General features: G+C 44.1%; 2 protein-coding genes across 4 annotated transcripts; both read right to left on the minus strand.

Moving 5' to 3' along the window:
- Positions 1,595-4,280, minus strand: LOC8070053 (glycine-rich protein DOT1). Of its 2 annotated transcripts, none has more exons than XM_021456229.1 (3): positions 3,890-4,280; positions 3,022-3,122; positions 1,595-2,834 (listed from the first exon to the last, which is right to left on the minus strand). In XM_021456229.1, exons 2-3 carry the CDS (start codon positions 3,101-3,103, stop codon positions 1,960-1,962), a joined length of 957 nt encoding a protein of 318 aa, XP_021311904.1. In that variant the 5' UTR covers positions 3,104-3,122; positions 3,890-4,280; the 3' UTR covers positions 1,595-1,959. The 2 variants fall into 2 exon arrangements, with proteins under 2 accessions (XP_021311904.1, XP_002467698.1); XM_002467653.2 differs by having other exon boundaries at positions 3,022-3,103; positions 3,890-4,262.
- LOC8066524 lies at positions 5,860-12,206 on the minus strand. 2 transcript variants are annotated; one of them, XM_002467654.2, is made up of 3 exons: positions 11,872-12,206; positions 6,679-6,776; positions 5,860-6,385 (listed from the first exon to the last, which is right to left on the minus strand). In XM_002467654.2, exons 1-3 carry the CDS (start codon positions 11,930-11,932, stop codon positions 6,146-6,148), a joined length of 399 nt encoding a protein of 132 aa, XP_002467699.1. In that variant the 5' UTR covers positions 11,933-12,206; the 3' UTR covers positions 5,860-6,145. The 2 variants fall into 2 exon arrangements, with proteins under 2 accessions (XP_002467699.1, XP_021306651.1); XM_021450976.1 differs by lacking the exon at positions 11,872-12,206 and adding an exon at positions 8,466-8,614.

Here is a 15,440-nt window from a genome sequence, read left to right on the forward strand (position 1 = left end):
CCTTCTCGACGTTTCCTCTGCTTCTATGGGCTAGGCTGCATGCTGAAGGGACATCTAAGAAAAATTTGGCCTCATAGGAGGGTAGGTTTCATGTCAGACGGGAAGAGGCAAGAGAGAGAGAGATGAGCTTGAGCAGTATTTAATTAAGTGAAGACCTTATGTTTACGACTTTTGTGTTAAAGATTAAATCCAAGGAAGACTACAGTTTTGAATTTCATGTGGATTTGCTTTTCTTCCTTCCTTCTAGTCTCACTCTTTTTCTATTTTTTTGGTTTGGATGGGGGTCTTCATGGGTCTTTCGTTCATTGCGCATATCGCTAAGGTTTCTTGGTGGATGTTGAGTCTAGGATATGTAATAAAATCTCTTAGGTGACTCCCCAACCAAATCCACCTCACAAGGATTTTTTTTCAATTAGATAGTTTTCCCAAATCCATGAAATATATGAGATGAAGTATTGATCTTTGCAAGTTGATCTTTTGGGCAAAGACTCATCATGTGTTGGTTTTACATAAATTTGATTGGATTTGGGGGGTCGTTTTAGATTTTATCGTACCCCGAGTCTTCTGGGGGCTAATTTCTAGTGGATCAAAAATTCCGACACTGATCGACCTAAGACAATAGAAAATCAATTTCCAACATTTTTTGTCCAAGTGAGAGGCTCTTTGTCTAAAATTCTTCTGGAATTTCTAACCTTGCTTAACTTGGAGCCACTGTGAACTCAAAGAGCATTTTATTACTTATATATATATATATCAGTCCTGTCATAGAAAACCTACTCACTGGATCTGAAGTTACAACCTAGGTCTTGAAGTATCATATTTTTTAGAGTACATTTGTGTTTGGTACTTCAATCTGTTCTTATGTATCTTGCTTTCAAATGGTTTTATTCATTTGTTCTTTGAGAAATTCCGCCAAAGGTTAGCATATGAGGGTTTTTTAGGGTCATAGGAGGTACTGATTTGTGTAATCTTTGTTGGTTGTGAAGTTAGGACATAGGAGGAATTGAGACTAGCTCAACTAGTTGAATTGGAGGTGTGTCTTCATGCACCTAACCAACCATGTTTGAGCTCTTTTCAACTCAATTCTGGATGCCTATTTTCTTTATACCATACAGTTCTTGTTTACTTAGTCTCATACTCTCAATTTTTTTAAAAAAAAAGAAACTAGGACATAGGCAAGTTTGAGGTGAGGTGAATGTCTCGTGTCACGTGGTTGCCGTTCGGCCTACCATACGGGCTGCCCCGGTTGCCACGCATAATGCATTGGTGCTGTGGCGGCGTTTATGCATGGCATCCATTGTAAGGATCATCACATTTCACCTTTTTTTTTCATACTACTTTTGTGCATATACACTACAAGCAAGAGCTAGGGCCCAGGGATGGTGATGCATGCATGGGCCGGCCATCTCTAACCCACACCACACCCATGAGTCCTGCCCTGACTCCTGAGACAAAAGCAGAGAGGAAGCTCAAAGGCCGCTTTAAAATTTTCCACACCCAAATTAGGTCTTGTTTAGTTCTAAATTTTTTTGAAAAATAGCGACCGTAGTACTTTCGTTTATATATGATAAATATTGTTTAATTATAAACTAACTAAATTTAAAAGATTCGTCTCATAAATTACAGACAAACTGAGTACAGTACAAGATCATAAGAGTAGCATACGTATTCTTCCCAGATTTGCACAGGAGAGGGAGCTTCATCCTCCTACTAAACTCACCCCTACCATAACACTCACTTGTGACAAACTTTATAACCTCTCCAAAAACACACAAACAAAATAGTACGTACGTCGTACTCGCCAACACATGAACCAAAGCAAAAAACCAAAACACACCCTAATATACATGTACATATACATATATACTAACACAGTGGCACTAGGAGTAATTTTACGTACGGTGGACACGAGCAGCGCATGTCCGACACGATGTCGCGGAGCGGAGCCGATCGATGACATCACATGACGCTGCACCCAGCGCTGGGCTCTTCCTCGTAGTACTGCTGCTGCGCGTACGGGTTCCGGCCGTAGCCGCCGCCGTACGGCCAGTGCCCGGCGGCGCCGCCGTACGCGCCGCCGTAGTACCCTCCAGCAGGCGGGCCGCTGTAGCTGCCGTACGGCTGCGTGCTGTAGCCCCACTCGGGGGCGGCCGCCGCCGGCCAGATGGACGGCACGCCCATGCCTTGGGCATGGTGCCCATGCTGCTGCGGCATTGGCCCCATCGCCGGCATCGGCATCCTCACGGGCGCCGCGGTGGCCATCGACATCGCCGGGCCCGTGCGGGGCGCCTCCAGCCGCGCCGCGATGGGGGTGTTTGTTGTCCTAATGATCTGCGGCTTGCCGCCGCCGTTCCCGTGCCCGTGCCCGTGCCCGTGCCCGCTGTGCGCGTTGCGGCCGCCGACCGGCTCGTCCATGTCGTCCAGGTCGAAGTCGTCGTCGTCCATGTCCAAGTCCAGGTCGTCGAACTTGACGTGCTTCTTCTCCGGCTTGCCGCCACCGTGGCCTCCACCGCCATGACCACCATGGCCTCCACCGCCGCCGTGCCCGCCATGGCCATGTCCCTTGCCCTGGCCGTGGCCGTGGCCGTTGCCGTTAGCCTTCCCTGTCTTGGGCGCCTTGCCTGGGGTGGCGGCGGCGGCGCCGTGCTTCTGCTTCCCTCCGCCGCCGCCGCCCAAGGCGAAGCCGCCGAATCCCCCGACGACGTGTATGTCGGTGATGACCTTGCCGGCGTCGGAGGTGAGCCTGTCGGCGACCTCCTCGGCGTCGAAGGGCCCGGACACCGTCACCGTGTTGTTCTTCTCGTCGTAGGAGATGGTCCTGATGCTCACTTTGTCTGTCGACGAATCAATCATGCATAGGCACAGATAATGCTGGATCAGCTCATGTTCATGATTTTGATTTCATCCTAGCCTAGCTAGATTCACCACCTCTTTCTTTTCTTGCAGTTTAATTTGCACAATTCTGTTTTTTTTTCTTGGAGGAGAGTGTGAATAGTGACTGAGAATCTGGGAGAAACAAACCTTGGACCTTGCAGAGGACCTTCCTGATCTTCTTGTAGCACTTTTCGCACTCAAGATCCACTCTCATCACAACCGTCGACATCTGAATGCAAACTTTGGTTCTTCAGTTTCATACACAAATGTACATAGAAGAAGAAGCTCGATTAAAGAAAGGCAACTGAAGAATGTTCTTTTTTTTTTCCCTGAGAAGCAGAGGAGCTAGCTCTAGTGATTATAGTAATAGTAACAATCTATAGCTAACTGCTTTTGAGACAGAGTGTTTTGCAAGCTTGTAACTAGATAGTGGTGTTAGATCCCTGAACCTGAATGATCTACAGTGCGGTAGTTGGTCCATTTAGCAAAAAGGAAAAGGAATCAACCACGTTGCTTGTTGTCTACTTCACTTCACGCGTGGTACTCAAGTGTGTGTGAGGGGCCAGCGCAACAAAAAGCCATCATGCGTTTAACGCCATCAAGTAATATCTTGGAACAAATTCGTAGCTTATAGCCAGAGGTTTGGAGAGTTGGAATTTGGAAGCACAACAACTAACAAGCTGAAGACATGCATGATATGATGAGAACAAAGTTGTCACAAACAAACTCCCCTCTGTTCAATATATATTTCTGCAACATGCATGAATTTGCAGAGATGATCGATTTGGTTGCCAGCTAAAAGATGAACCTAGCTAGCTATTGTATGTGGATGGAATGGAAGATTTGCCATTACATTTCACCCTGATATAACTTAGATTTGGGTTTCCAGAAAGGTGGAATCCGTTGTGTGAGGTGTATGATACAAATAAATTTGTAGGACGAGAGGATGAACCTTGGGATCTGATCAAATGAGAAAACAGATAGCACGAAAGATGGGAATGGGAAGTTTGCTTACCTTGTGCTGGCTGCTATGGACGGTTGAGCAAAGATATCAGCTCTGATCTGCCTGCCACCTTTGTTGCTGCTGCACGAGGAAGAGAGGAAGAAGAGATAAGGGCAGAGAGGGGAAGGAGGGCGGTGGGCAGTGGGTAGTGTGGGTTGGTTGTGTGTGTGCAGCCTGCCCTTCTCAGCTCGGCTCACTCGCTTTTGTTGAGACACCACACCACCAGCACCAGCAGATGATTGAGCATGGCAGGGAAGGGCAGGCTGGCTGGCGCCGTGACGCTCTCGATTGCTCTTAGCTTTGGCTGGCCTCCCTCAAATCGCCATCCCTTTCCAAAGAGGCACAGCCATCGACAAGCTGTTGAATTCATCTGCTGCTGCTGCTAATAGTGCGCTGATATTATTATATGACAGTAATATATCAACTCTTTTTTATTATTATTGTAATAACAAGGTACCCCACGATGTGTGAATGGGTTGAATGGCCGCTCCACTACCGCTAGTACCCCGGGAATTAGGCATGGCAGTGCACAGCTAGCTTTGGCTGGTAAACTAATCCATCTCCCCTGATCTCCTGGGGCTCCTGCTGCCTAGTGTAGTGGGTACTGACGTACGTCTGCCACTAGCTAACCTAGCAATAGCAAGGTGTATGTAAGGCCTTGTTTAGTTGCCAAAAAATTTTGGTTTTAAATAATCTAGTATTTTTGTTTGTATTTGGTAATTATTGTTTAACTATAAATTAACTAGACTTAAAAGATCCGTCTCATAAATTACAAAGAAACTGTGTAATTAGTTATTTTTTGTATCTATATATTTAGTGTTCTATGTATGTGTCGCAAGATTCTAATAGAGAATCTTAAAAAAGTTTTTTGATTTTGCGGTGAACTAAACAAGGCCTAAGAAAAGAGATGGTTCCAAAGCCAAGATTGTAAGTACTTTCTTGTAAACATGCTCACGTAGCTACTGTGATTCTGTGAAGTACCCCGAGAGTCACGTAGCTTTCGTGGGAGCGGATGGGGGAGCGTGGTGGGGTTGTTGGCCTCGCCCTATCCGGCTATCCGTTACTTGGTGGTGGGCACTGATACTGGTAGTAGCAGCATTAGGATTACCACGGCTCCGTTTTAGTAGTATTGATTGATGAATTGTAAGTACCTCTGTCGTTCGTGCATGAAGCATGCATGATTGCCGACCGATCAGCAAAGCAGGTCCCGACGTGATATGTCCTTGGACCTTGGGTGGTTTAATGTGCGGGTGTGCCTTCGCTCTCAGCTCAACTGCACTTCGGCAAAAAAAAGGAATTGCTGGGCCTACGTCACCGACGCTACGGATGACAATCTCCTTCCAAACAGCAGCAACATCCTCAGGCTTGCTTACAAGCACACTCCACACTCCTCTCTCACTTATGTTTCGGTTTTCCTTTTCCTTTTCCTTTCTACGATGGTGGACTACTACTTGCATCGTTTTCGTTCCACCAGGCTGCTGCCTTTCGCAATACCAAGAGTACACACTCGTACCAAAAAGGCCGTGTGCATCTGGGACCAACATTAGCTTTACCTGATAATCCTGAAGATTCAGATTAGTATTCCCAGTCGGCGCATCAATTCCACAGTGCAGAGTCCAGACTGTGTAAAACGGTGGATGCAAAATACTAACAAATATCCCGCGCAACTTTATCATCAATAAACCAAACGGGACAGCTGCACAGTAACAGGTGAGGAGATGCGATGATAACAAGCATGATGACGCGCGCCCCCCCAATTGTCCCTGTTTGGACCAGACACCGAGAGGCGCAGCAATCATGGCATCGACAGAGGATGCAATGCACCCGGCACAACTATTACAAACAAAGCAACGCCTCAACCACCTGTCTCGTCGAGGGTTATCAGTTTTCATCACCAAGATAATTAACCTCAATCAAAGGTGCACAAAACAATGAGTAAAAACCACGGGAAACGCAGCAACCGCTGATCGACAAACACCAGATTTTCCTTTCAACCCAAATACAAACACAGATTTTCCATTCAAAGCAAATACAAACACAGATTTTCCATTCAAAGCAAATACAATGTTCTGCAGCAATATACTGATAGTAGTACATACCAGCTGACCAGGAATACCTGCAGCTCAAGATAATAGGGCTGATCACAGGTAAAAAAATATATATTTTCCAGTACACTGATAAAATCACCAGAGTTTCGCTTAGTTAAGGTGTGTAGAGAGGATACAGGTATCAGAGTATCACTGTGGACGAACCTCGACAGGCACAAGGTCAGACAGATCGCTTGTAGGGGTCCTTGCCATGGTTGGCACCATTGTGGCGGTGGAAGTCTCCCGCGTTGTTGCCTCCTTTGGTGTTCCGCCCAGTTCCAAAAGCCTTCTGATCAGCTTCCCTCGCTTTGCTGTTCTTGTCACGGTACCCAGCTGTAGCCAAAGTATCCTCTGCCTTCTTCGCTCGAGATGGTGGCGCACCGTGTGGTCCGAGATAGATGTTCTCTGTATCTTTGGTGGCCTGTAGCAACAAAGCGTCAATATAAAGTTAGGGGCATCACATGCATGGACAACAATTATGAACCATATGAAACCACCAATGCAAGTTAGCTATCCTCTGAAATGCAAAGCTCCTCTCCTATTTCAGGACAAGCATGTTTCTTCAGAATACTCAGTGTGACATACTAGTAGGATTTTAACAGTTGTCCCTCATTCATGGCATGGCACAAAGAAATGAAGATACGCTGCTGTTTCACATTCACATTCATAAATGGATCCAGAACAATGACAATGACATGATGATAAGAAAAAGACCTTTGGAGGTGGTTGAGGATCAGTAGCCCGTGAGGATTCCCAGTCACCGAGATCAGATTCTTCAACACTAAAACTTGGGATCACAAAGTCATCATTATCTGTGACATGTAAACCACAGATGTCAGAATAGATTCCCTAGGAAACAAACCAACATTCAGTGAACAAATCGACTAAAAGATTCCTGTCATTGTCAATGAGGTCAAACAGGATGGTTAAAGTGCAAACAGACATTTAAAAAAAACTTACTAGATAAGGTGTCACATAAGCAAGTATGATAACATCGCACTAGAGTTATGGAGAGAGAGAGAGAGAGAGGGTGAGTTATGAAACTGGGTGTACACTGTTTCCAAAACTTGGAAACTGTTCCACACTAGCATTATGAGGCAAAAGTTTCATTTCATCCAACAATGAACAATCCACCAATCGCACGAAATGCTATGACCAGCCTATGAAACAACAAAATTGAAACTAAGCATTCAAAGTTGTTTCATCCATCAACACAAAACACTAAAGAGCTTTGGCACCCTTGGAAACAACATAATAGAACTCCCCACTGGGACTGGCCTAAGGAGTGCAGATGCATCCAAAGAGACGAAACCAAACAATAAAGCCTACTCCGGAGTAGTCAAAGAATCTCTACAACTAAAAGTTACAAAGAGGACCCGTCTACCACATGTGGTGAAGCCATGACTCCAATCCCCTTTATTGAATGGGCCCCATCGTTGACACATGCACATAACCAACACAGAAGTCACCTAGATTTGTGTGCAGTGACCATGTTTACAAACTAAAAAAATCATAACCGCAAAACCAAACATCCAAATTAAATTTCAATTACACCATCAGATTTCTTGCAATAAATCCTTCAAAACAAGATCCCACATGGATATATTTAGATAAAAATATTTTAATGAACATTTATCTTATAAAGCATTAATTACTGTTGTTAATGAGTATGTCTAACCGTGTGGTTCTGTTTTTCAGTGGAAATTCATAGGGTATTAAGGGGACCTTGAGCTTCGAACTCTTGTACCTTTTTTTCAATCCAATTCTATACTTAGTGTCTCACGAAGTGTTTCTTCCTTTGTTGGATGGTTTGATTTCAAGTGTCATTGGCCTTGGTACAACCCATTTATAGTTTTAGTGATGTCCTTTCAAATTTGCATGTCAGGCAATTTGTTCTTTATTGGCTGCATGCATGGGGTGAATAAAAACTAATGGAAATGAGTAGAGAAAGGTTGGACGAGCGTGTTCAGATGTAAATTGCTACCAATCAAGAAGAAAGTGTTGCTCTTGCATGTCTTTCTATTAAATTTAACAAATCATTTATGTCTAATAAATCAGTTTTTTTTAGTTGATTGATTATGGCCCACGAAGGGCACTCACAATCCATACAAGGTGTTTTAAGATGTTTGACTATACAAGGTGTTTGGTTACCCAAATCAAAACCATGATGCCATAACTTAAAAGTATGTGGATTTTAAAACCCGTAGCAACGCACGGGCATTAACCTAGTGCACAAAAAATAAGGAACTTACATGACCAAAACAGCAGAAGAATACACCATATGAAACTAAAAACAGATCTAGCAAGCAGATCATATTAATTGATTAAAAAAACATGGGAGCAACAGAAGCCCATGGATAAGAGACACAGATCAGAAAGTGAATCATGCTGCCAGCTTCCATCCTATTGTTACATACTTTTAGAGCATTCAGTGTCATCTGAAGTAAACTTTTTAATTTTCTTGTTAAATCATCCCTATATAGGCCTTAGGAGGGCACAACCTTGTTGAAGGTGCAAACGAAGGAAATGTGAAGTGGGACTTCTCCGGACTCTCATTCAACTTACTGGACCAGCACATCGATGTGTATGTATTAACACCCAATCAAAGTACCATGTCATGTCAATAACCCATCATCAAAAGTCTGTCAACCCATATAATCAGGCCAATTTGGGTCACCTGTCAAATTTGATGGACCAAATCGTTATTGTGGGCCAAGACGGTGAGCAAAGAAATAAATCACATTATAACAGTACAAGAACCTAACGTCACTGATCCACCAGAAAGAGGCAAAGTACTTCCAGCCTTCCATGATGTCATGTCAACTACATGAAAGATGCCTTGTGCCCTCTGCACACACGAGAACCTGTCCCTATGGTAAATAGTTTCTACAACTGGGTCATTGAAGACAGTTTCCAAAAGCACCTTATCATGCTTCAAACCACAGCTCCGTTTTTCGCAATATCATTTATTCTTTGGCCAAACTCTGCCTACAGGACACAGAACAGGCATGATACACAAAAATTCATTTATCCAAATCTTCCCCTCCCCTCTACACATTCTTCAGGGAACTCCACAAATACCACCCACCTAGCAAATTTACATGCTGCAGTTGTAAGTAAGGTGGAACAGCCAGTGCCAAATCCTGCCATACTGGGTCGCCTTAATGCCTAGGTGGCACTTAGGTGATGACTCAAAAAACTACGCACAGCACGCAACTGCTAACGTATGCAGTAAAGCCATGGTAAAGAACTACTGCACTGTAGCAATACATATAAAATGGTGCATGTAATGTAATCCCCCACCACAAAACATTAGGTTTAACCTGTATGTTCAAGTAAGAGCTTAAAGATGGAACACCACCTGAGACACCTCAAAATTTCAATGTTCTACACATTATCATTAGAATGGGCACTGTTAGATGTTCCTTGATTTAATACAAACTGTGATTTATTTTTTGTGACAATTACTAGCTTGCTTGAATAGATAAGCTGCAAACAAAACACAGAACTAGTGCTACAGGAACACCATTGGATTGTTCTCTGTTTGACACAGCGATACTTTGTAAAAATACCCCTCCAAAGGTGATTCAAGGGGTAGTGAATAACTTGGGTTGAGTAGTTCAATAGATATGTAGTAATGCCACATTCACATCTTGTCATTCCATAACTCTTCATCTTTACATCTTTCAGTTTTTGCTCATGACACATGCATAAAGAAACACTGACGCCAAAGTTGCTGATTAGTCACTGAGAGAGATTGACTTTCCTAAGTTTGCAAAGACAACTAAGATATTTTGCAAAATCGCAGACAAGAAAGTTTGGGTCAGAAAGAGATCCTCTGCAGTCAGGCTGGTCGACTTTCTTCTACAGTTGGCTGATCTGCACCATCAGCTGCGATCCAACGATGAGGAGCTCCACCAGTCTCCCACAAGCACAACACACAGCCCATCTCAGCCCAAGACGGATTTACCTTCGTCTTCCTCATTTGGAGCTGGCCGACGCGATGCCCAGCCAGAGGTGGCGAGATGGTGGCCAACATGGGGGTGCGACAAATCACATGGGAGGCGTCCGGCGCACACGGCGAGTGAGTGGCTGGCACAGGGCTATGACAAATTGCACGGGCGGTGTCATCACTGCACACGCGAATGCTACTTGGAGCGGTGCCCCTCTTCTTGAGGACTGTGGCTCCGAGCCAAACACGGCTTGAGCGACGGCAGCAGCAGGAGCTCGCCGTGGCTAAGAAGCAAGACGCGGCGATGGCAATGTGCCTTGCCGGAGGTGGTGCCACAAAGCACGCCAACGGCCGTGTAATCGAGCAGGTAGTCCTCTACTGTATTTGCTCGGAGAGCAAGGAATTCGTACTTGTAGAAATGAAGCTGGATACGCAGGATGCCAGTAACGACCATGCAATCGAGCATTCTCTACTGCATTAGCTTCGGGAATCGGGAGCAACCAAATAAAACCGGAAGAAATAAATTGGCGCTCGACGGCGCAGGGCCACGGCCGCCTGCACGCGGTGATCTGGAGGGTGAGCAGCTGCTGGCGCTCCATGGAGCAGGGCCGCAGCCACTTGCATGCGCTGAGCTGGAGGGCCGCGCGGCCGTCGGCGCTCGACGGAGCAGGGCCACGGCCGCCGCGATGGAGTAGGGCCACGACAGCGAGAGTCTCCGGCCATGATGGCAAGCTCGGCATTGCAGCCTTGCAAGAGAGACAGAGACAATAGAGGAGTGGCAGCACCAAAAGAGTGGATCGACCCTGCAGCACCAAAAGATCAGGTCGCAGCACTAGCGACGGTGACGGCGACGAAGTGCAGTGAAGGCGGCAGGCGGACCCAACTCGCACATGGCAATCTCGTGTGTATGTCCGGTCTTGTGGCCTTAGAGGGGCCACCGTGACCCACCCGTATGGCCTGCTAGATGAGTTTTGCAAGCTACACCGTTGGATGCTAACGGGCGGCACAGATATGACGACTGCAGAGAGGAGTCGATCTGCACGACTGCAGAGGATCTCGTTCTGTTTGGGTCATATGGGTGGGAAAATAATTGGGAATTTGAGCAATCAGTATTCATTAGCATTGTTATCTCAAGGAACCTAGAAGAACACAGTTGATTCGTACTCCCTCCGTCCCCGAAAGAATCAATTCCTAGGATCCGTGCCAGTCAAACTTTTTAAAGTTTGACTAACTTTATAGAAAAGAGTAACAACATCTATAATATAAAATACACATTATATGAAAATATATTCTATGATGAATCTAATAATACTAATTTGATACTATAAATCTTAGCATTTTTTTCTAGAAATTTGGTCAAAGTTTAAAAAGTTTGACTTAGGACAACTCTAGAAATTGACTCTTTCGTGGACGGAGGGAGTAATACCTATTGTCTACTGACCCTTTGGAAATGCAGTAAGGGCAAAGATCTGAGGCTCTGAGCTATCCATGATGATGGCAAGCTCTAGTTAGCTATTCTTTGCTAAGAATATAAAGCTCCAAAGCCAATTGTCTCCATAAAATTTTGCATCCCCTACTGCCAGCAAAATGTGTGATGTATCCAACACAGAGTCAGGGTTTTTCTCTCAACCATGTTGACCTTGTCCAGCAACGGATTTCACAGCTCAGCCTAGAGGCTAACATCACAAACTAAATCTCAGCATCTCTTGCTGCATATAGTGTTACAGATGGTCCCGTGATTTCCCTTAAGCCCACAGGTCACAAACGCAGCTAAATTTACATCACACTCACTAAAGTCTGTTCGCCCCACGCACGAGAAACGTTCGTTCATCGCCTGCGCTCTGCAGACTCTAAGCCGCTTCCTAAATAAACAAGGAAACGAACCCATGGGGCATGAAGCAGCACACGACATGTTGCGAGGGATGGGGGGTGGGGGATGGGTTTATTAGCCTTACCCCAGTCATCGGCGTCGTCGGCGTCGGATGCGGCGGGGCCGGTCAGCCGGTGCGGATCCATCAGGCGCAAACGGACATCGAACTCCGGACGCGGATGGGCGCGAGAGCCCGGATCCGCTACTTCAAGAGGTTCCGGCGGCGGCGGCGGCGGTGGGGAGGTGTGGTGAGGCTAGGCGGCCGCCGGCCACGGAATCAGGATGAGGAAGGCGGCTGCGCTGTGGCTGGAGGAGCAGAAGCAGATGCGGCGAGGGAAGGTCGGAAGGAGAACAAAACAAAGCAAGAGAAGGAACTCGAATTTGGAATCTGGTAGGTGGTATGACGACTTTACCCCTGTATTTCTGCTCCTCTCACAATTTTACGCCTGTATTTCTGCTCATCTCGAGCTGGATTTTTTTTTTTTTTTTTTTGAGAGAAGCCAACCCCAGCTGGTTACCGAGGGACTCTGGCAATAAAAACTGACGGAAATCGTCGGAACAAATTATTAATCATTTCTGTTTCTGTACTCTGAATTTTTTTTATTACCGAAAACAGTCGCCACAACAAAAGAAAAAACTGAGGTGCTGTTTACGAGACCACGGGATCCGATAATGTATTTGTTTCACTATCAGCAACGGGATAAGGTAGTAACTGTTTTTATCTTTTAAAAAAAAAAAAGATAGCAACACAACAACAACTCGACCATTTTACCACACATGAGACTATCTAAAGGGGTTTTATTTAAGAACACCTCCTCCAAGTGACCCTACATGCCCTCCCCCCGGCTCTCCTTCTTTGGCATCTTCATCGGGGGTGAGAGTGAAAAGGATTGGCCTCCATTTCCGTAATTTAGTATATTAGATTTAGTATTTTATTTAAAATTTAGTTGAGTGATTGTTCCCTGCTATTTTGCTGTTATCATCACTGCCGTCATCAAACTCGTGTGTCCTCATCGGTTGCTACGGTTTTAAAATTTAAGGTGAGTCTCAATAAAACAATCTCTTCCTCTACACATCGGCTACATCTCGCCTTCGCCTCGCTCACCACAATTTGGTCCGGCCAACTGGTGTAGCTTAGTTGATTAAATTTTATATATGTTGAGATCTTTCCACACGGATTTAAAAAATCCTCGATTTGACAAGATGCTTGCAACTTTTTTTTTCTGATTTAATAACTTTTTTTTTTGTAGAAGGTGAAGTGCTTGTGAATTGTGATGACTTCAACGGATAGCTTGTCCATACGTGTAGTCCTAACCGTCAATGTGCATATTTATATTGTGTTTATTTTTTAAAAAAAAATATATATGTAGGACTAAAATTTTACAATTGACTGTATGCGTGTGTTGTTGCAGACATTTTAGTGCTAACAATTTTTTTTTAAGAAGTTCATTGTTAACGGTTGTATCAGGTATAAGTATTCGTAATAACTGTCAGGTGGGATCACTGTGGTGCTGCCGATGCCGAGTGGAGGAAGCAAGCACCCTCGCCCCTACCCCTAGAGTGTGGTGTGGTTGTGCGCGTGTGTGCCTCCGCGGCTCCGGTCGTCGGCGCTTGACACTTTTTGGTGGCCTCGCCCTCGCGAGCGACCGCAGTGTGCAGCAGTTGCCGAGGAAGGACGCCCTGCCCTGGGCTCCCGTATCGTGATCGTCGTCGTCATCAGCTGAAAAGCCGAGGCTGAGCAGCTCTGTCCCAGACTCTGTTCACCGCCCGGCAAGAGCGGAAGCGGATGGACACGCAGAGCCGCGGCCCAAGAGAGCGCCCAAGCCCAGCAAACATTTTGCGGGCCCAGAAAGGACAACGTAATGTGATCTCCTGAATGTAAGGCCGTGTTTAGTTCACGTCAAAATCTAAAAAACTTTTCAAGATTTGTCATAATATCAAATCTTGCAACATATGATAGATAGAGCATTAAATATAGATAAAAAAACAACTAATTATACTGTTTACCTGTAATTTACGAGACGAATCTTTTGAGCCTATTTAATCTGTATTTGGACAATAATTATCAAATACGAGACGAAAGTGTTACAGTGTCGAATACGAGACGAATCTTTTGAGCCTATTTAATCTATGTCTGGAGAATGATTTACGAGACAAAAATGTTACAGTGTCAAAATTTAAAAACTTTTTGGATCTAAACCAGGCCTAAATAAAGGAGAATGAGAGAGGGAGGACAGATTCAGACAATTGTAAACTGAGGCCATCTCAATTCAAATTCAAATCCTGTCCTCGCCGACTCCGTGCTCCTCCTGTCTTCCCCTTCCTGCTTCTTCGTCTTCCTTCCCAAGCTATCGCTAACACACCAGTTTCACTCTAATTAGTTTTGTAAATAATCTGGTTAGGGCCCCACATCGAATATTTAGACACATGCATGAAGTACTAAATATAGATTATTTATAAAACTAAAACCACAGCTAAAGAAGTAATTTATAAGACGAAGCTTCTAAGCCTAATTAGTCTATAATTAGACAATAATTGTAAAATAAAACTAAATTCTGCAGTGCTTATTTCACGTTAACACCCTAACCAAACATTCCCTTAATTTGTCGACAGCGTCACCGAGGGCCAAGTTGTGAGGAAGGATCATCAGAGCTTTGTTTATTGATCACTCGTCGCCGTCGCCGTCGACGTCGACGTCGACCTTCCGGCATCATTGATCGCTGATCGGTCAACAATACCATAGCCGTGTTGTGTTAATAATCATATAGTATTAGACTAGTTTGTACACATACATCCTGGGGATCATCTACATGGATGCCTGGATGGCCGGGCAAGGCACGCAACACTTCTGCAGTCTGGCTTTCACATCTGAACTAACGGTGGACGCAGGTTCATTTCACATGCATATACATTAATTAATTATATACTAGTAAAATATGTCAAATATGTTGTTTGTCACGTAAGAAAAATGCTAGACCCATCCAAAGCTTGTTTGGATGCTCATGTATTCACATCAATTCATATATATCAGGGTGAATGGATCGATGTAGAATTTAGTTTAAATTTGTCACCAGCTCACCTCAACACACATAAATTGAGAGACATTCATTTCGCTGAAATCTGACTTATGCTGATGTTGAAAAATATTGTTCGTTGATTTATTTTGAGAGGAAAACACTGTACAATAGCTGATAAGTCGATCTGGTACATAATATAAATCAATACTAGCATTATAATTAGATATTATTATTACCATATATTAAAGGTTAAAAGATAATAAGTAAACTAAGTGAATTCCCAATGTGTTGCTGTGGGATTTTCTTAAAAATAAATCATTATATACATAGTATTATTATATGGTATTCAGTATATTGTGTGTGTGAATTTGACTTGCATATATTTTATTGTATCAAATCTAGTAAAAAATTGCTAAGCTAATAGAAGAAAAACTAATATTTGATTACATTATATAGGAATAGGTGATGAAACAAATAGTGTATGTACATGAGTTGTATGCTAATAGATCAAAGATTTAAAGTATTTCACATGATATAGATGACATGAATATTTTTTATAATTAATATGAGATGACATTGACTTAGTGGAGAATAATGTGGACACATTGCATAAAAGAAATAGAGCATTTAGTGGGCC

The sequence above is a fragment of the Sorghum bicolor genome, chromosome 1, assembly GCF_000003195.3.
Source record: "Sorghum bicolor cultivar BTx623 chromosome 1, Sorghum_bicolor_NCBIv3, whole genome shotgun sequence".
NCBI lineage: Eukaryota > Viridiplantae > Streptophyta > Magnoliopsida > Poales > Poaceae > Sorghum > Sorghum bicolor.